Source organism: Poecilia mexicana, unplaced genomic scaffold, assembly GCF_051168715.1.
Source record: "Poecilia mexicana isolate PSO_F unplaced genomic scaffold, ASM5116871v1 scaffold_17, whole genome shotgun sequence".
In the NCBI taxonomy this organism is placed as follows: domain Eukaryota; kingdom Metazoa; phylum Chordata; class Actinopteri; order Cyprinodontiformes; family Poeciliidae; genus Poecilia; species Poecilia mexicana.
The window spans coordinates 16,172,508-16,193,193 of NW_028263386.1; the positions used below are offsets into that span (position 1 = coordinate 16,172,508).

General features: G+C 39.1%; 1 protein-coding gene across 1 annotated transcript in view; it reads left to right on the top strand.

Annotated features, from left to right (window-relative positions):
• Positions 1-20,139, top strand: part of eif2b3 (eukaryotic translation initiation factor 2B, subunit 3 gamma) — a 34,826-nt gene extending 14,687 nt beyond the window's left edge. Inside the window, exons 5-12 of the mRNA XM_015000141.2 lie at positions 233-344; positions 7,632-7,721; positions 10,397-10,533; positions 10,680-10,870; positions 11,852-11,914; positions 12,043-12,191; positions 15,513-15,616; positions 19,908-20,139. Of these exons, the coding sequence (XP_014855627.1) occupies positions 233-344; positions 7,632-7,721; positions 10,397-10,533; positions 10,680-10,870; positions 11,852-11,914; positions 12,043-12,191; positions 15,513-15,616; positions 19,908-19,960 (899 nt within the window). The 3' untranslated portion in view covers positions 19,961-20,139. The remainder of the gene's footprint in view (positions 1-232; positions 345-7,631; positions 7,722-10,396; positions 10,534-10,679; positions 10,871-11,851; positions 11,915-12,042; positions 12,192-15,512; positions 15,617-19,907) is intronic.
• The last annotated feature ends 547 nt before the right edge of the window (positions 20,140-20,686 follow it).

Sequence of the window (20,686 nt, forward strand, 5' to 3'; positions counted from 1 at the left end):
CATCCTAACTGATTTTTCTGGCATTTAGATAAATTGATACCTAATGTTGAGTTTGAGTTAATGTTAGACAGTGAGAGGAAGCAGCATATATAAACATTGGGCTCAAACGGTTTAATTTGAGCCCAATGTTTACATATTTAATTTATGTCCAACTGGATTTGATAAAAGTGGTCAGTTCTGTGAGACATGATGGATTCGTATTGACGTGTATTGTCATGTGTATTTTTGCCAGCTGAACAGAGGGACTTCGTCGGTGTGGATCAGTCAGGGAAGAGACTGCTCTTTATGGCCAATGAAGCGGATCTGGAAGACGGACTTTCAGTCAGGAAGTCTATTATAAGGAAGTAAGGCCTTCTTTACTACAATTAGGCCTTTTTAAATTCATTCAATGTTCACCTCAAAACATATCAAATACTCCTTATACTTCTTTGGGCAGTTTTAACTACTTAAATAATTAAAAGTACCAGCTGAAGATTGGGTTTAAAGTTATTTAATGTGAAAAGCTCAACCTGCTGGATGTTTCTGTTTTGGGATTTTAATGCCGAGGCTGCCATTTGGTTGGCGTCCACGTAAAAGTAGTAGATAAAGTATGTTCATTCATAAATCTGAGATTATTTTTCTATGTGGATCGATTACCAACATCACTTCATCTCAACACATGAAGAGTTGACCAAACTCTGCCTTTTTTTAATGAAAAGAAGCCAGTCTGTGAGTCTGAAGAGCGCTTCAGAAGCAGAGGCAGCCCTGAGGCTCGAGTGAACTTTGTGACGACTTGCCCCCCTCTGCTAGCCTGGAGGAATCCCAGAAAGCACTTGATTTCACAAAGTTCAGATTCACAGAACCTTCGGTTCTATGCATGTGAAGTGAAATCTTCATAATTTGAAAGTTACATTTACAAGAGTCTTATTTTGTTGATTCTTTCATCATTTTTGCTGCTAGGAGACTTGAGATGTGAACCAGACGTTAAATATGCGCCCTCTTCCCTGACTCTGCTGTATATCGCTACTGTAATAACCGCAAAAGCAAAGCAAGCACCTCTTACAACTTAGAGGCAAAGCTACATAAGGATGAAAACTAAATTGAAAAGCGGATGTTTCTCATTCAAATCTCACACGTCTGACTTTAAATCGCCTGGCATGAGCTTAGCAGTCACAAAAATGCAATATGAATAACTTTGAGACTTTACCCAGATGTTGCCGTTTGTAAACCATTTCTAAACCCTTGTTAAACATCCAGTGTTGTATTTCCATCTGTTTCCCCTATTTAAATCTACTGCATCTGTCACCTGCTATATATAGACACCAAGGTTATTGGAAATTTAAGTGTACAGTACACCAAACAGAGGGATCAGATTTTTCCAGCCTCTGTTTTTATTTAACACTTAGTCCTGGATCGGTTCTGTACATCTAAGTACATTCCATTCAAGATGTCTCCTCGTTTCAGCTGTGGACATTTTTGTCTCGACTTAATTTTAAGGCTCTATTCTTGTTGTGGAGGTATTGTATTTGTCTTTTTTTCTTTTTTTTGGAGTACACTAGGTGGGTTTTCTTTTCTTTTTTTTTTTTTTTTTTTTGTTTCTCAGTCCTAAAATGCGCGTATGTGTGAGAGCGGGTGTTTTGGGAGCTCGTAAATATTTCATGGAGCCAAAGCCACTGTAAATTCTAGCCAACAAAAGAGGGGGCCAGAGCAGCTGCTCGCATGCTTCCCTCACAGGGAACTTTTTGGGCCACACTTGCATATAAACACACACACACACACACACACACTCTGTCTTTTTTCACAAACCAGAAATGCTTACACGAGCGCGCACAGGAATACGTAACACAACGTCAAGGTGGACTCTGATGGAGACAAACCAGCCGCATCTTGTCACAGTGTTATGGAAACACGGTGATCTCACAGATAAACATTTATGGGTTGCAGTTAAAGGCCTAAAACCTTTCAGTCACCTCTGTTCAGGTATATGCTCACATGTCAGACAGCAACAAAAGACAGATAGAAAAAAATGCCCGGTGCAGCAAGGGAAGAAATTCCTGGAGTTCTGTTTGTCTGTAACTCAGCAGTAAGCAGTTTTACAAGATCTTGCTGTTTTCAAGCATTTGCACTGACAGAAGCTAGAACTCGTTTGCACACGTCACCTGAGTGTTTTTCAGTAAACATCATCTGTGATTGTGGAGAGTGTCTTTCACGGCATCTTCGTTTTGTGCTATTTTAGTAAAAATGGCCTCCAGTTCCTTCGTTACGTCAGCCATCTTTTTCCATGTTCTGTACATCCCTCCTCACAAACAGCCATCTGTTTTTTCATCCCTCCATCTTTGCCCAGCCTCAACCTCTGCAATATTTTCCCCCTTCTCTCCTCTATGGTTTCCACATGGCTGTGGTGTCTTCGGTTTAAACGGCCCTGCACATGTGAGTTTGTTTGACCTGGAAATCGCTTAAATGGTGTGAAAGGACTCCAGCCGAGCTTCGCCCGGCACATTACAGCTCCACCTGTCAGAACATCTTGAAGGCAGATATGGAGCAAGGATCAGCATTGCAGTAAAATGCAGATTTCAATTACATCGAATAAGATGGCAAGAATTATTAAGGCAGAACTACTGTTCACTCAGTATTCTTAACTAATCCTTTTTTTATTAAAAACATTTGAATATATATATATTTTTTTATTACCTTGCATAACAGCCACAGACTCACTGGAGCAATCTCACTCTTTGCTGCAGCAGATTGAAGAGAAGTTGTATCAGTTTTCCAAAGCTTAGCAGCTTCCATTATAAAACAAACATACATTTTATAATGGATATACATGCATATGTGCTTCAGATTAGGGCTGTGCAATTGATTTGAATCATAGTTTAGTTTCAGTTTGGGGTCAAATCTAACACAAAAAGTTTACATCCAAAAACGGATGTCACAAAAATTATTTGTATTAAATTTTATTTGCAGGTATACGCCTATGTTTACCATTGAGTGTAATAACGCAGTGTTTTACAAAGTTGAGATAGTAGAAATTTGAGCATCGACCAAATTGTTAATATTTTTTTTTTAGATTGCTGTTTTTTTTATTTTTATGTTGTGAGACAAGTTGTAAAATGTACTTTTTTACAAGGCTTAAGAAGATTAAGGGTTTCCTTAGTTTTTTTTATAGCCTGTTATTTTTTTCCATTTTATAGATGTGATGAACTGAAGTTATGATACCTTCCCATAAAAAGAGATTAGTACAATTAGCACAAACGGCGGTTCGTTAGATCGCACGGCTTCCTCTTTATGGCCATAATAGGTCAAAAAGAAGAGCGACAGAGACAGAGAGAGAGCAGGGAAAAAATCTCATTTAAAAATTGCAAGAGATAAACAGAAGATCTTGAACTGCACTCAGTTCTCTTATAGTTTGTTCAAACTTTGAGCGATTGACAGAGTAATGCAAAGCTCTCATATTCATAATGGGATAAAAACTAACAGCTATGTCAGAACTGTTTTAGTACTTTGAGACATGAGTAATATCAGGATAGATTAAAGTTTACAGTATAATATCCTTTTACAAATAGTGCTGTTTAAAAGAATTGAGTCATCGCTCATGTTTTTATGCTCTGCTTCCAAGGATTGTGATCAGTAATTTAAAGTTTCCTTTAGTGAAGTTGAATGTCCTTATTAACCTGAGAATGGTAGGCCTCTGGCTACAGAAAGCCTACCATCTGTTTAAATTTGTCTTTCTGTGTAATAGCAAATTTTATTTCTCCAGGGTTGAGTCATGTCTCACAAACATTGTAATGCGAGGTCCTTAGGTGCTAGAAAGGTTTAGTTTGAGGTGATTTTCTTATTCTAGTCTATAAAAACCCGACATAATATAGCACTTTTTAACCAACAAAGCCACAAAAGGTCATTGCTAAAGTACTGTATTCCTGGAAGGTTCAGTGGAAGAACGAGCGTGTCAGCAACGGTTTCAAAACAAACAGTGAAACCCTCGGGCCCACTCAACAGTTTTGGGGAGGTCCATAAGATGTGGACTTTTAACTGGGAGTCGGAGCTTGAAGGGCGACCACAAACCGATGGATCCAGAATATGAGTTGCAACTTTCTCATTTCTTGTGTTAAACCACTTCTAAACCAGACACAAGGTGAGAAGTGCTTTACATGAGCTAATGAGAACAAAGAACTGGACTTTTAAATGAAAGTCAGTGTTGCTTTTCATTTAAAAAGAGAGATCCCAGAGTCTGGAGGAAGAGCGGAGAGAAACAGAATTCCAAGTATCTTGTGGTTGAGCGGGACATTTCCACGGTCTGTGATGATTTGGGGGAACCGTGTCATTTGGTGGAGTTTTTCTCTTAGTCACAATTAACAGAATCTGCATTTTCCTGAAATGACGGCAATATTTTGGCTGGCATGGCATTTTTTGGAGACAATGGTAAATGCTCCTCATTCGCATGTTGATTGTACTTTCAAAACCAGACCAATGGAGGTATTCCACAGCCTCGCTGCTGCATCTTAGCCATTGTTCACCGTGTGGTTTCAGTTGTAATTAATTAAGACGTTATGTTTGCTTTGTTTGAGAGCAAGAGAGCTGTGACTCTTCTCTCGCGTTTAGGAGTTAGCCATTAATCCGAGGGGAAGGGTTGCGTCATCCTTGCCTCCAAGCACTCTAAATTCCTGCTGCTGTTGACAGAACTCTGCAACATTCACAGTGCACTGAAACTTTATTAAACAAAGATGATTGTTCAATTTTTGGGGAGGGAAATCCAATCGTTTCTCTTTTTTCTTTCTTAATGACTTCAAAACTGCTTATTAATATGGAGGATTCACTTGAAAAAATAAATCTTGAATATATTTTCCACAAAATAATAAATGTCAATGCATTTCATAACAAAGCTTCTCAGAATCAGTATTTATTCATATTTTAATTTATTCTTTAAAGCATGTGTCAAACTCAAGACGCAGAGACCAAATGTGCCTCATCATAACTATTTATGTGGCTCTCTACACTCTAGAGTAGTGTACCTTCAAGATAATTGTTGTTTGCTTAAATATTAGTTTATCAATCAAAACAAATCAGTTTTTATTTGTATAGTGCCAAATTATATTAATGTCAAAAGATCTCCAATATTTAATTTCACTCATCGAATGCATATACAGCCATTTGATATTATTTTAACAGTTTGGTAATGGGAAGTGTTACCAGTATATTATTTCTACTCTTACTTCCTAAACTGTGAATATTTTTGTCCCTAGTTTACCATATTTTTAAACAGATCTTTTCAAATATTTCACGTTATTTTTGCAGTGTCCTCTTGGCTTTTTGAGCCACCAGTCAGTGCAAATGTGTTTTGGAGAGCATCTAAAACACATTTAGATGCTCTCCCATTTGGCCCAGTCCAAGTATCTTGCCTGCAGGTGCCAAACTGTGTTGTCACACGCTGGGTATTCCCATAAATTTAACTTTATGCTCAATCTCCGCTCACCGAAATGAACACCTGGGAAATGCTTTGCGAATAAATACCCGCGAATAAACTCCCGCAGAGCAGAGCACAGTGCGTGCACCGGCATATGTTTTTATGCTTTTCAAAATACCTTTTACTCAGACACATGTATATTAGATTTGACTTATGGCTTTCTGCATCTGGTTGTGAAATATGTGACCAAGCAGCAATATTCCTAAGCTGCCGTAGTCAGACAAAAGCTGGTGAATTTTACAAAAGTCTGTTGGATCGAGGAGAATGTGGATGGTAGAGATGGACTGTTAAAAAAAAAAAAAATCCATCCATCACTCATCCATCTGTTCATCCATCAGTCCATTTGCAAGTCCATGCTTGCAAACATATATTCATTTGTGTGTCTCTGTCTTTGCACCGGTCCGTTCATCCTTCCACCCATCAGTCCATCTGTTCGTCCATCTGTGCATCAATCTGTCCCAGAGGTCGGCAGTCGCTACAACAAAACGAACCATTTAGGGCTTTGCTCCTTTTAAATAAAAAATGCATTATCATTAGAAGGGAGCTTTTCAAATTGTAGAAAGGCATAAGATGTTTTATTTTGCACTTATTTTGCAAAATGTTTTACGATAGGCACGTGTACAGAGACATAAGTGATCGCAATACATGTTCGATTGGAACAGTTTAGTTGACGTGACTCCAAGTCAAGATTGCTCCGTCCACACAGAAGTATAACTCAGCAAACCTAAACCCAAACTAGCACAGTTTTATGGTGAAGATAGAGAAGGCCACTGCATTATGTGAGATGTTTGGTGAGCCTTTTTATCGAAATGCCAATCCCGCTTTGTGGCATATTGACCAAGTCGATGGTTTTTAATCCACCGTTATCCCCTGCTTCATTTAATGTGAAAAATAAAACGGATTAAACGAAAACTGTGAACAGCAAGCATCGTGTCTGCTTTTGATTTTTGCCAAAGCCATGTTGTTGTTCTGTGATAAGTCCCAGGCTTTGTTTTGATTTTTACGAAAGTCTAAATCAATACAGCATGCTTTGAAAAATCCCCAGCAGTTACATGGATATGTTTCCTCAGTGGCGAAGGGGCATAATAAACATGCAAAGGCCGGTCGGTTCTTTCAGTAACAACACTCCCCTCACCATCATTACATAATGACTGAGAAGATCAGGAGGAGGAGTACAGGAAATCAAGAGAGGGCGAACGAGTGAAGATGGATTTGTCTCCTGAAACCTGGAGGATGGTGTGGTTTTCTTTGCCTCTCGCTTTATAAATGCCACATTTTAACTAGAGCCACACTGTCTCCGCGTGGGGAAGAAATGTGTGAATGAGCAAATGCACAGTAGGGTGTCTGTGTGTGTGAGAGGCGCCTCAGTCAATATAAACCTGTCTGACTGGCAGCTGTCTCATGGCACCAGCTTTGTGAATCCACATCAGTTGTAGCTGACATTGTATAGTATGCAGATGTCCTCCGTCTGTGACGTTTATGTCGGTAAAATGACTGTTTCTGGTTTTCTGTAAGCAACTCCTATCTGAATGAAGAGAGAACCTCATGAATAAAACAAAAATAAAGCGTCGTCCAGGTCGCACCGCGGAGGTCCAGAAGTAGCACAGCACAAACCAGCAAGAGCAAAAGCCGTATTTAATTTGCTCAGTGTCTCAATAACAGAATGAAAATAGAAACAGAAATATGTAATTAAACTGATTTGGAATTTATCATTTGGAATAAAAATGTAATTATTTCACCAAGTATTTTATTATTTTTAAGTAGTAATGAAATCGTGATACCATCATATTATTATTTTCACTTATGCTTAGTGTATTTTAGTGTCATTATTTTTCAAATATTTTAATCGTGTAACATTGTCAGTTTTATGTAATGCTTCCTAAATTATCCATGTCCCCCTTGGAACAGAGTTTGTTTAGTCTTAATGAGACATTGACTGGTTAAATAAATAACAATAATGGCATATTTAGCTAACTTTAAATTATTCAGTTTGTTTCTGTACAGTTGTCATTTAAATAGGAAATGCATAACATATAATTTAATTCATTATTTTTGTCACGAAGCATTTTAACTTAAATGTATTCATTTCAAAGTTCTGTTGTTTTTTTGTTTTTTTTGTTATTGTGTTGACAAACCTTATAAAGCTGAAAAATTACCTTTTGGAAATAACTTAATTGATTTTTGTTTTCAGACATCCCAGAATGCACATCAAAACGGGCCTGGTGGACGCTCACCTCTACTGTCTGAAAAAAGCAGTTGTTGACTTTCTCACGGAAAACAAGTAAGTATTGTACTTGTGTCGACTTTCAAAGATGAAGGAAAACTTTCTCACCCTGTGTTCCCCCCCATGCAGAGGTCGTTTACCGACACGCATGTGCTCATGTAGACATAAGGTACATGCATATATACTCACACGTTCACATCAGCTTGAACCCTCAATCACTTCCTAATCTGTTTCAACTGTTAAACGCGGTTCCACGCCTTGGAAGGCTTTGAAAGCGTCTGCGAGCGGGGTATTCTAGCTAGGTGTTAATTTGTTTTACTATGTGCCACTGAGACAGGCTGTTAGGCCTTTAGCCTCCGGAGCAAAGCAGTGCGACACTGGCCTTCTGTTGCAGCCTGGAGTTTATACTCACCAGATGGAGGATCTACCCGATATCAACATGTCGTAAATTTAGGTGGTTTGTGGAAAATGGTGGTCCACGAAGAAAAATGTCCCGCGTATTAAAGTGATGCGCAGATAAAACCCAATAATTGTGGTCCTGCTTTCGTGTCTTACAGTAGAGACAAATGTTCAGCTCTTAAGAGTACAGGTCAAAAGTTTACATCATATTAAAGAATGACATGTTAATGTTTGGCTTTTAATGGCACATTTCAACAAAATGTATAAGGGTAGAACAAAGATGGCGCATTTAACTTCATTGAGTTGAAAACAAGAATTATGTGCATAATTTATGAATTTATTGTGGATTTTCTCTAATCCAGTCCAATCTAATCTCTAATCTGCTGTTTTTTGGAATTAGTGTCATGTTGACAAATGTAACTCTGTCCAAGTTCCTAGGCTGTAGCTGTTGTTTTTTTTTTGTTTTTTTTTACTTTATTTGTCAATTTTCACAGCATATTCTTTACAGCATTTAAGTTTCATACAGCGCTGTCCACTTTAACATATAAAACCCTTACATGAAGCATACAAAAAAAATCATACACAAAATAAAAGCTTAAAAATACACGCACAAACACAAAGAAATTAAAGACAAATGAAAACGCAAGAATCTGTTCACTTTACAGCTAACTAAAAGTAGCAGTAGTTTAGTTACAACGGAGTACTCATCTTGAATGTTTCCATGTATTGTAAAAATGGCTGCCATGCCTTGACAAATTTAGCAGTTGAACCTGCCAATGTACATCTCATCTTTTCTAAATGCAAAAACCTCAGGAGCTCTGCAAGCCACTGTTCATGTGTAGGAGGGGCCTCCTGTTTCCACCTCAGAAGTACCAAACGTCTCGCAATCAATGTAGCAAAAGCTACTATATTTGGAAAGTAAAATATTTGGAGGTATGACTCCAAAAATTGCAGCTGGAGCAGAAGGGTCAAATTTAACATTGTATATTTCTGAGAATGTATTGAATATAGATGTCCAATAGATATGAAGCTTTGAACACGCCCAGAAAGTGTGAATAAGGGAACCAACCGACTTCTGACTTGCATCGGTTACACAAGGGATCAGTCCCGGGATAAAACTTAGCTAGCTTTTCTTTAGAGATATGCAACCGGTGCAGAACTTTGAACTGAAGGAGCCCATGTCTAGCGCATATAGAAGAGGAGTGTGTAGCTGTAGTTTTAAGGTGAAATCGAAACATTTGAAATTACTGAATGTTCCTCAGATAGTGAAATATACACTCAGCAGGACTCACCAATTTTTTTTATTTTTATTTTGTTTGATTGTCATTATCACTGCTTTATTACAAAATAAGAGGAAAATTTAGGCATATGTTAATAAAACAGTTATAAAAACCATCAAGCTTGCTTAATTATGCCTTGAACAGATAGATTCAACATGTCCAAACTTGTACATTTAAGACCTTCGTTCTGCCTAAAAATATTAAAGAAGAGTATTGATTACTTCTTACTGGACTTGCGTATTATCTGCATATATCTCTGCTTGTATTAAAAGCATAGAACTCCTTTCATTGAAATCTGATATTGTCAAGTTAGTTTTTTTCCCCATTTTTAAACTGAGATAAACTATATTTCCTGTTCAGTACCTTCAAACAAGTTCCATTAATATTTTGAATTAAAGAGATGTAGATCTAAATCTTACATCAATCATTGCATCACCAGTGCCCCCTCGCCCACCACCACATATCGTCTCTCTTGTTAGGTGACTCATTCCTTTCTCCGGCTTCTTTCTTGGACTCTCTTTTCAGCCGCTCCTCTCGGACTCTCCTCCTTCCTCCTCCGTGTTCTTTCTCTGTCCTCTGCTCGAGGACAGAAATAGACAAAGTAACTGTTGTTTTTCTCCTGTCATTCAAATGGAAATTCTAATCTCCCTTTAAAAGAAAGTAGGTGGCGGGGGCCTGGGGTTGCGAGTTGGTGGAGAGGAACACCGAAGCGAAGTCCAGAGATGAGCAAACAGATGAAAATGATCTGAAGTGAGAAATGAGGGGGGGATGAGAAGAGTTTCATCCCTGATTTTGGTTTAAAAGTAATAACAGGAACTTATTATGCTTGTTGTTTCACACAGAGATTGCTATTAAACAATAAAGATCTACACACACTGTTATTGTGGCTTCATTTAATGCTGGCGTTAGAGTTTTGACTACTTTAAATACCCTTATTCCATTCCCTGCGCCTGCTTTAGCTCACGACGGTTGCCAATCTTTCATAGGATATGAATATGTCTCTGCTTTGCTTCATAAGTTCATATTAAATGAACTTTTTTTTTTCTTTCTTAGGTCCATTTCATCAATCCGAGGAGAGTTGGTACCGTATTTGGTGCGCAAACAATTTTCCAAAACCGCCAACAGTCAGAAGGTGAAAGAAGATTTGGAGGATCAGACCCAGAAAAAGAATGACTGCTCTACAAACCATGGTTGGTGATTTCACTGAAATACCACATCAGAATTAGATCAGAATAACATTTAACAGCCTCCGTGTCATAGCAGATTTAAAAAGGGGGGGGGGGGGGGGAATGAACCAAAGGAGTTGAGTTTTATTTTTTCCCCTGGCTCCTCTTAGAGCTGCTCATCTCATCGCGGGACGAGCCTCTGCTCCAGCTGGCCCAGGAGCGGTCCTGTTGGAACGACCACCGCGGCGACATGAGTGAGGCCTACCACGGAGGAAAGCTCCGCTGCTACGTTCACATTATGGAGCAGGGTCTGTGCTACCGTGTTAACACTCTTGCTGCCTACATAGAGGCAAACAGGCAGGTGAGTCAGAGAGTCGGCCTGCTCATCTGGTGTCCACATTCCTAAAGAATTCGCTCTACTATGTTTGATTCATTCCACTGACCACTGACTTGGTGGCAAAGTTTCCGTCTCTCTCCCATCTCTGAAGTTTTGACATTTCAGTACCGATTTTATCCGACGCTGATTTCGATTTTAAGAACTTTTTAAGAAGGTATAAGAGCAGCATTTAAAAATTTGAAGTACGTTAAATTTTAAATTAGGAGCTGAGGCAGTATTGAGCTATTGTGACACAAGAGTAGCCACAACAATATAATTAGGGAGGTGACATTTCAAATTGACTTTAGGGTCTTCTATTAGCAGTTAGCACTGCTAACTAGCATTTCTAAATAACTGTAACCCCAGAAAATACTTTTCTTAGAAAACAGCATTTTCCAGGAAAGAGAATAATTTAGTGCCTTGAAAATGTAGATCCTTACTTTAACTGTAACATTTGCAAAAGACAATCAACATTTCCAAATCAAGCTTGTTCACTTTAAGATGGAGGTTTAAGCTCAAAAGTATAAAACAGAGAAACTTTGCTGTACTCAGTTTAGCCTTTCTGTTATCTCTTGCGAGTGTCTCTGTTGCTTGCTCTCTCTGAACCCTCGGTGAACTATAGTGAACTCTAGACATGCCACAGAAAATACATTTTCATTTTAAACAGCTTCCGATACAACTGTTCTTCTGCTTCTTTAACACCTTGCTGGTATTGAAATAGCAAATATGTATTCTTCTGACAGTGACAGTATCCTCACTGAAGAGTGTTGCTGTTACAGTGACCTGGTTACATTTTTGTTTCCAGTCACATTTCAGGCCAAATCAAGTTAACAGTGTCTGATTAGAGTCTTTTTTTTTATTTATTTACCATTAGATCTTGTTGAACTTTGGTATTCAGTTTCTAGATGTTTTCTGCTATTTCATGTTTTTTTTCATATTGGTGTTTTTTTTTCTTCTTATAATTAGGCCCCAAAGCTTTTTGAGGAGCCACCAGTTCACCCGTCTGCTGTCATTTCTGACAGATGTCAGGTAAATGTTATGCTCCTGTTTCCAAATTTTAGTTGTTTGAGTCCAATTTTGTGCTTCACATCAATGTCTGTGTTGTGTTTTATTAGGTGTGCTTAAAAATAGATTAACTGTCTGGGCTCTTCCTGCAGGTGGGGTCAGACAGCATCATCGGGGAACGGTGTCAGCTAGCAGAAAAGACTTCCATAAAAAGATCAACTATTGGAATATCCAGCAACGTGAAAGAGAAGGTCAAAGTCACCAACTCCATTGTTATGCATTCGGTCACCATAGAAGAAGGGTGAGAAAACACACACTCCTTTCCACTGGTTCTTTCATCCATCTATGTAGCTGCTGTTTTTTTGAAGAAGCCAGGTTCCACAGCCTGATCACAGTCAAGCTGCAGTGGATTTTGGACTAGAAAGAGGGTACAAACTCTATTTAAACCTGTTTAGAATTATTTATTAATTATGTTACACTATATATATTATTATGTCTAATTTCTCTTTCATTGCACATTTTGCTACAAGTTGTGTGTTTGAGTATTATACAGATGCTAAAGTGCATAGTGACCAAATTTTAAAAATTAAACATTATTTATTATTTATTTTTGTCACAATTTAAAGTAAACTGGATATACATGAACTTAAATGTTTATAAATGCATCCATGATTCTGTCAAAATGTCAATAAATCCATAATCAAGGCTCACAGTAGATTTAATCGCAGTTCTCATCACAGATTGATTCTAGATTTGAAATGCTACTAAGAAACCGGCAGTAAAAGGACATCTAGTAATCACATTGTTTGTACATTTTCTGTGCGGTCCCTCAGGAGTCTGTGTGGGGTCCAAAACTATTTATATATATATATATGAGCGATATGTGCAACGTATGAAATATAATTAGATTTGTTGGGCAGATTCCATGGCAACATCGGTTCTGACAGTGAGATATATTTCACTGAAATTGAATTTAGTTGAGAAGGACCCGACTTATTTGGAGAACATGAATTTCTACCCAACTCTAATTCATTACAAGATTGTAATATGGGCTAACTTCCATCGTAAGTCTATTTCAAACCGATTTGTTTGACTGGAGTAGAGTTAGCCCCACCCACCAGCTCTCTTGGTTAAACCTTCGCAGATAATATAACTTCCTTGTGCTGCCTACTTTTTTTTTTCCCCCCAGACATTGTTAACTTCTTAAAAAGTATTAACTTTATTATGTAAATTTGAAGGACTCCAAAGCAAGACTGACGCTCTGTGACAAGCCACATTTTTAAACCTCAAAAAGTCGCCTCAGCTTTGGAAATTACAAGAAGGAAGTGCCGCCGTACAGAGAGCAACAGTAGCTACAGTAGAATTAGCATGTAGATTGATCTGTTCAGTCTCTTAGCCAGGAACCTTTTTGGAAGGAGAACTCAACTTGGCCTCTATTCCGGATTTTAATGCACTCATTCACAAGGTCTTTTCCTTTTATCTCGATTTCTTACTCCTCCTCCCTTTCTTTTCACCGCGGCCCCGACGCCATCTCCCTTCTCTTTCTGTCTCCAACCATCCCTCCTTAAGCTCTCTCAGGGAGCCCGGCCAGCCAGCGCGGCGACCCTCATCACGCCCGTGTAGGTGCACGCACGAGGCCATAAAAGAATGAGAGACAGGAGAGAAGGGAAGAAAGGAGCGAAGGGGGAAAGCAAGCTAGTAGCACGCAAGAAAGAAAATTGCAATTCTTTCTTTTCTTGCTTTGAGGACATAAGAAGGACGGAGAAAGAGGGAAAGAAAGAGCCAGTATGAGGGGATTAGCAGACCCCAGCCATGTCGCTGAAACCCCTTGCATTTCTGATTTCTTTGTTTGGAGTTGACCAGAGCTTGTTGACAAAGCACTGCGTGTTTGGCAGTGGGGCAGGCGGGGGGGGAATAGTAGGGGTCAACTTTATAGGATGGGGGCACAGGAGGTGGAGGTTGATGTGTGTACGTGTTTGTGTGTGTGTGTGTGTGTGTTTGTGTAATAGGGAGGGAGGATATGGGGGTCATGACAAGGAGGAGCCCTGGTGTTAGTAATTAGTGGTGTTTCAGCTCCGAAGCTTCTTTGGTGGTCTCCCCTTCTCTGTAATGTTACAAAACTCTGAATGTTGTAATCTCCCATCACCAACTACCACCGCTACCTCCTAGGTAGTCCCTTATGCGCACACACACCCCAACACACGCACGCGCACACACAAGCATTTCTCCTGTTCCCATCCTGGTCTAACCACCTGAATAAAATGGGCCAATACAAACCTGTCTGTGTGTGAGGTACGGGCAGCCAAGTGTGTGTGCGTCACTGCCCGGGCGAGACCCACGTGTGTTCTCCACTTGGCTCCCATGGCCTCTGAAACACACACACACGCACACACACACCTTCTGTATCTCACACGCTTGCACATACACGCCCTTTATGGTTAGCCGGGCGCTGGACACACAGGCACCGTCTGTGCGTCGCTCCAAGAATTTTATGGTGATGGTTTGGCTGAATGAGAGCACGCACGGCGGGTTGGCACGGCCCGCTCAGGTGGAACTGCAGCACAAGATCTTTAACACGGGCAAACACACACGCGCGCTCTCACACAGCACACGCCGTTGTTGTCACAGTAGCTGACATCAATGCTAATGTCATGTCATTAAGCCCAGTTGATTGGATATTTCAGAGTTTTCATAGCAGGTGTGGAGGTGCTTGACGACGAGGGGGGAAAAAACTCTGAGGTCTGTCCGCTCGGTTCGCCCTGCAGCTGTGGAAAGAAAGCTGCGGATAAAGGCTCTCCGATGTTTGCAGAGAACATGCAGCCGAGTTTGAAAAGTATTTCAGCGCTAACAGGACATTGACTCGCTTCTTGCAGGTGCTACGTAAGCGAAATTTATAAGCGGATTTAGCTTTATAACTCTCAAGTTACTTCTTACGGGGTTCCTGTTCAATCTTGAAAAGTCTGGAGAAGTATGAAATTTGATTTTTATCACTTCCCACATCTGTGTAAGGATGGAGGGGGGGGATGGAGTATGGAAAATCACTTGATTTTCAAACTGCTTTCACTGTTATGTGATCTGAAAGATAAATCTGAGTCACTTAAAGGCTTTTATATGCAAATGTTCTTTATCTTTGCTTTGCCATAATCGCGCCTTAAACTTTCAACGATCCCTTTGACCATTTTCGTTGTAAGTGACTGACTGACAGAGCTGTGACATATTTAGATAAGAAAAACTGAACAGGAGAAATATTTCAAACCTAGAAACTTAGAAATTTAAGCCCGGAAAAGTAGGAATTTCTGGTGGAAATATCTGAAACAGGAGGAAATCTTTAAACCTTTAAAGATGTTTTTCGCCACACTTGTTATTAAGGCAGAGTATTGCAGAATATACTAACTCAGCTGTGACCAATCACAACCAAAAGTCTTCATCTATTTTTTTTTTTCTCCGCCAAATCCCTTTAAACATCTGTTTCCACTTCTCTGCCTTCCTACCTGACGCAGTTCTGACCTGTCGGTGTTCGCTGTCTCCTGTGCCCGGACGCTCACCTCTAAACACTGCAATTTATTCATGTATGAATCCAGCAACCGTCCAATTAACAACAATGTGTGTGTTTGATTTCCAGATGCAATATCCAAGGCAGCGTAATCTGCAGTAATGCAATCATTGGCAGGGGAGCCGACCTCAAATATTGTTTGGTTGGAAGTGGACAACGAATTGAGCCAGAAGGTGAGACGCAACAGCATGAACACACCCAAAGTTTAAAAAAAAAAAAAAAAAAAAAAAAACAGGCTCTGAATAGGTTCCTTCTTATTCCATTTCTTACTTACCCCGTGTTGTTTTAGGCTTGTTTTCAAATTCTTTATTTAGCAGCGTATTATTACGCCCTGCATCAAAAGGCACTTTTGTGACATGAAATAGTGATGAAGCAGTTTCCACTGGATGCTCTTCACTGAGTGTGATAAATTGAATTAGAACAAGCCAACGTTTTAGTTGTGGAATACCAAGAGTTCCTCATAGCATTTTTGCAAAAATAAGTAGATTTTTTTATTTTTTTTTGTAACATGTCTTTCACAGCCAAAAAAAAAATATTATTTTTCCACTTTGTTGTTGCAATTGTCATGAGATCCAAGAGTGGGTGGAAATTAGAGATGTGCCCATCAGGCTTTTCTTGGTGAAAAGATTAGTCGCACTTATTCATTGAAATATATGTCATTCAACTTGTAATTGTAAGTGTACACAAAAGAGTATATTATTTGTAGACGTGTTTGTTGACAAGTTTTAATTATTCTTAGATTTAGAATTATTAGTTTTGATGCATTTAGTTAAATTAATAGTGTTTTTCTGTAATTGGTCTGGTCACCAATTTGAGCCTAATAAAGGGAATATTGGCCAATACCGAAATCCGATAGACTAATTGGTGCTTCTACAGTTGAAGTGTATTTGAGTGGCTAAAATAGAGCCACTAAAGATGAATATAAAATTGATAAAATACCAATAATAACTAACAGTATAAAATTTGATTCACGCCAGTGGATTGACGGAGATAAATGTGTCAACCAACAGGATGTCCTACATACTCATGTAGTTTTTTTTTATTTATGTAATATGCTTTGATGCATAAATGAGGATCGCTTTGTATGTCATTCATTTTTAGTCGCTTTCAAAACTCTTGTCTATCAAAGTGCCTGTAACGCATTTTTTTCACTAATATTAATTATTGCCCTTCACATGGAAAAAAGAAAATCAAAATCAGCAGGTCAGTCAAAGAAAACTGAAAGTTGTTATAGCGTCTAGGAAAATCCCGATCAGTTAATTTCTGTAAATGTAAAAAATCAAAATTAAAATGTATTTGACCTTCCAATATACTCTTTTTTTTCTAAATACTGCCTGGTTGCTAACGCCCTGTGCGTCCCTCTGGCTGACTCAGATAAGGTGTTAATGTATGTGTGTGGCATCCATTTATAGGTGCCAAGTATTAGAGCCAGTAAGGAAAGTCTCTTCTTTCTTTAAGTCTGATTTGTCAAAGTTTTTTTTTTTTTTTTTAATCCTCTTGTCCCGAGAGTTAGCGCTGTGTGCGTGTGTGTGTGTGTTTGTGTTTGTGTTTCTCTATATATGCGTGTGTGTGTGTGTGTGTGTGTGTGTTACATTGATGGAGAGGTTAGAGAGCACGGCCAGAACAGGACCACCCGGAATTCAACAGCAGCAGCCTGCAGCCACATACACACACTCACACACACACACTCTCACACACACATACACACACTTTTAACTCGTGAACACTTTAGAAAGAGTGAACAAGCTACAGGCTACCAGACTATGAAGCCTAATTGAGTGAACAACAGGGGGCTCTGAGCAGCAACAGTTTGAATTTGAGCTAAAATCTCCCTGAAATGAAACAGTTGAGAGCGCTCTGAAACAGACGGCGCGATTGCTCTGCGACAAAGTTTATCTCACTTCAGCTTTTTTTTTTTTTTTTTTTTTTTCTGTTGTTTTGTTTTTGTGTAAATGGTTTTGACAACATTTACTTCGAAAGTTCAGTCGCGGAAAAAATCTATATTTTTCTTTTAAAAGTGCCTTTTGATCTTGTTGATTTTTTTTTTTTATGTTGCTTTATGGTGAATATAAGCCTTCATACGAAAGTGAAATTTATTCCAAGAACTCAAAAACTGCAGTCAGCATACAAACATTGATTTATAAAATTACGGATTAATTTAAATCCGTTGGTGCCTGTTTTAGTCATCTTTGGTATCAGTTTCTAAAGATTCGGTCTTCCATTAGATAACTTTATATAAAAGTTAAAATAGCACATAAAGCTTCCGTCTCCTTTTCTCTGTATTGTTGTAATGTTTGAATAAAAGATTGCTCCTTGTTGCCAATCTAGCTGTCTGACCGCAGGCTGTTAAAGACATTATACACCCACCCTACTGCTGAAGCTGTTAGCAGCCAAAGACCACCATGACAGCCTGACACAGACACACACACATACGTTGCATTCACAATCGTTTATCGGCTGTTGATTTTTCTTTTTCTTCTTTTTTTTTTTTTCCTTTTTCAAAGCTGAATACCTCATCTCTTTGTGCTTTGATGCACATTTTTACCAACACCATGAAGAAGACAGAATCCCTTTCATGTCTTTTTATCCTCAGTTTAATGTGGCGCAAATCTGTTTAAAATAAAGTCCCGACCGTCAATATTCGAGTAGATGTAAAACAGCCGAGCATCTTCTCTGCTTCCCATCCCTCCTTCGGCTGGAGAAATATGTAAACACAAACTATATCGGCCACTGGAGGCTTGTCTGGCTCAAACAGCATATACTTTTCCTCTTTTACACTGCAGTCACTCCACACCTTTCCTTCCCTTCCTTCTCCTGCAGTCCCATGCTCCATTTGTCCTCTCCTTTCACACAACAGTGGCTAAGCTCATTCTGAGCAAAAGATTCCTTCACACTAAAACCTGTCTGTGTGGATGGAACATTGCTCCCTGCCACCATTTGTTTTGGATCAGCACTGGTACTCGGTGGCGGAGGGGGCTGGAGGTAGGAGAGAGAGGGCGCCGACCCAAGGAGGAATTGTGACTGCACTCCACGTGTTGGAGAAGTTGAAGGTTAAAAGAGATCATCACACATTTTTTTTTAGTGCAGCAGTTAAAGTTGAGATATCGGGACTGAATGGAAGTTGTAGGATTGCACGCAGTGGACTTGCTAGCTCTAATCCACTGTGAAGATTTCTCTTGATTTCATCGTGTCGAAATAAATTCATTCAAATATTTATCGTGCTTGTTAGGACTGCAGTAAAACAGCTTTGTGAGTAGAACTCATCATATTTGGCAATGTTTGTATCACAGCCAGTTTTCATATTATGCTGGTCTAAAGCTAAATTATGAATTGGTTATGGAGCAAGATTGCTGCTTTTGTGCTCCTGGACAGAGTTTTTCATGTTGTGTTTTTATGCCGAGGTCTGACCCTTTTGTTGTTTGAATCTGCAAATTACAATACAGAAATCTGTCATCAATATTAATTATTCTGTTATTGGTGACTGCTACCAAAACATAGGGGTGACCAAGCTTTCACCACGGGTTCCCCAAACTTTTGGAGTAGCTCACCACCAAATATCTGAAGGAATCTAACTGCATGTTCATTTTCTTTATTTATTCGAGCTATTTTCTATATTTGAAAGTTATTTTAGGCATTTTAATTTTATTCCACCTAATTACTTACTATTTATTCTTTTGTTTGACTGAATTGTCAATTTCGTTGACCAACCTTTGTGGGTTTTTTTAATTGTGCTACGACATAAATTTTACATTGACGTACTAATTGATTCTTTGGCTATCTGCAACTTGCATCAAGAAAATTGAGCTGTAAATATCTTCAAAGGCTTAGTTTCAGTCATTTGTTTGCAAGATGCTTGATCTTGTGCCATCTATTCATGCAGTAGTTTGAACTTGCAGGTGTAAGGAATGAGAGAAGGCACAAAACCTAACTGAAGTTTTTTTTCCTCATGTGTTAAGAGAGCAGAGGGTAAATATGTTTCTACTGTCATGTTTGCTCATGTTTAAAAGAAAAGAATGGACAAATCTAATAAAAAAAGTAGTGTAAGAAAGGTAATTTTAGAAAGCAAAGCAGACAAAGGAAATGAAGATGAATAAGTAGCTGAAAATCAATATCATGCACTGCTTTAAATTGATATATATATATATATATATATATATATATATAATTACAAGATAACTTACACGATGGTTGAAATAAGGATTTTTGAGAGTTGGGAAAAATATTCCCAACAAAACATCTTTCTCACTAAAGCACAGCAGAGATTTGAAATATTTTTCGTTTTCTGACTGTGTAGTTGAAAATAAATGTGACTGACTCACAAATGGCTCAGAGTATAATGCATATTGTCGCAGTGGTCATTTGTGGTGTGTTTACTCTCTCATCCCCCCCCCCCCACCAGATAAATCTCTGTAAACATCACGGCATGTACTTATTTTTACCTTTCACTTGTAATCTTCTTCTCAGCTGAACGGACAAATGAGGTGATTGTCGGAACGGACCAACTGATGGAGATCTAGCTTCGTCGCAGAAAAGCCGAAACCTCACCTGTTGACCTGAGAGCAGCAAACCTGATAGAGTAACTGACTCCAGCTGACTGTCCAATCAGAAGCCTGGAAGCTGCTCGATAGTCTGATGTTTTTTTCTTTTTTCTTTTCTTAACAATAAGTCTGAATAAAGACAAGTTGACTTGAGTGCATGGATTTGTGTGTTGTCTTTTTTGTTTTTTCACTCTCCTCTAACACCATGAACAGCTAATGACCAACATTAACTGGCATATCTTGGCCATCCTGTCAGCACTCCTAGCCGTCGTCAGATCATTTCTGTCTCCTCATAGCAGCTCTCAATTACTCGGTTTACAGTGTTCCAGAGGGAGGAGCGTGTGCGCGCACTCACACCACCGCGTCCGTGCGTTAAGGTGTTTACACACGCACGCTGTGCAGCTGTGAGCGCCAGAGATGGGGAGAAAAGGGCAGTGGGAGGGGTGACCACAATGGTGTGTGTGTGTGTGGTGGGGGAGGGGGGTTAAGTTTATTTGTACACAAAAATGGTGTATGTGTCAGGCCTGGACCACCCAGCTCGATCGCGTATCAGTTAACACCGATGCCCCACCCTGACGCACACTCGCTAGCCCGGCGCAGGAGGAAACTGACTCACGGCTGATGCTTTTTTTTTTTTTTTCTTATTCTTGTCTTCCCCATCTGAAACTCTGTCGACAGATTTATCGCATTCCATTGGTGAAGTTT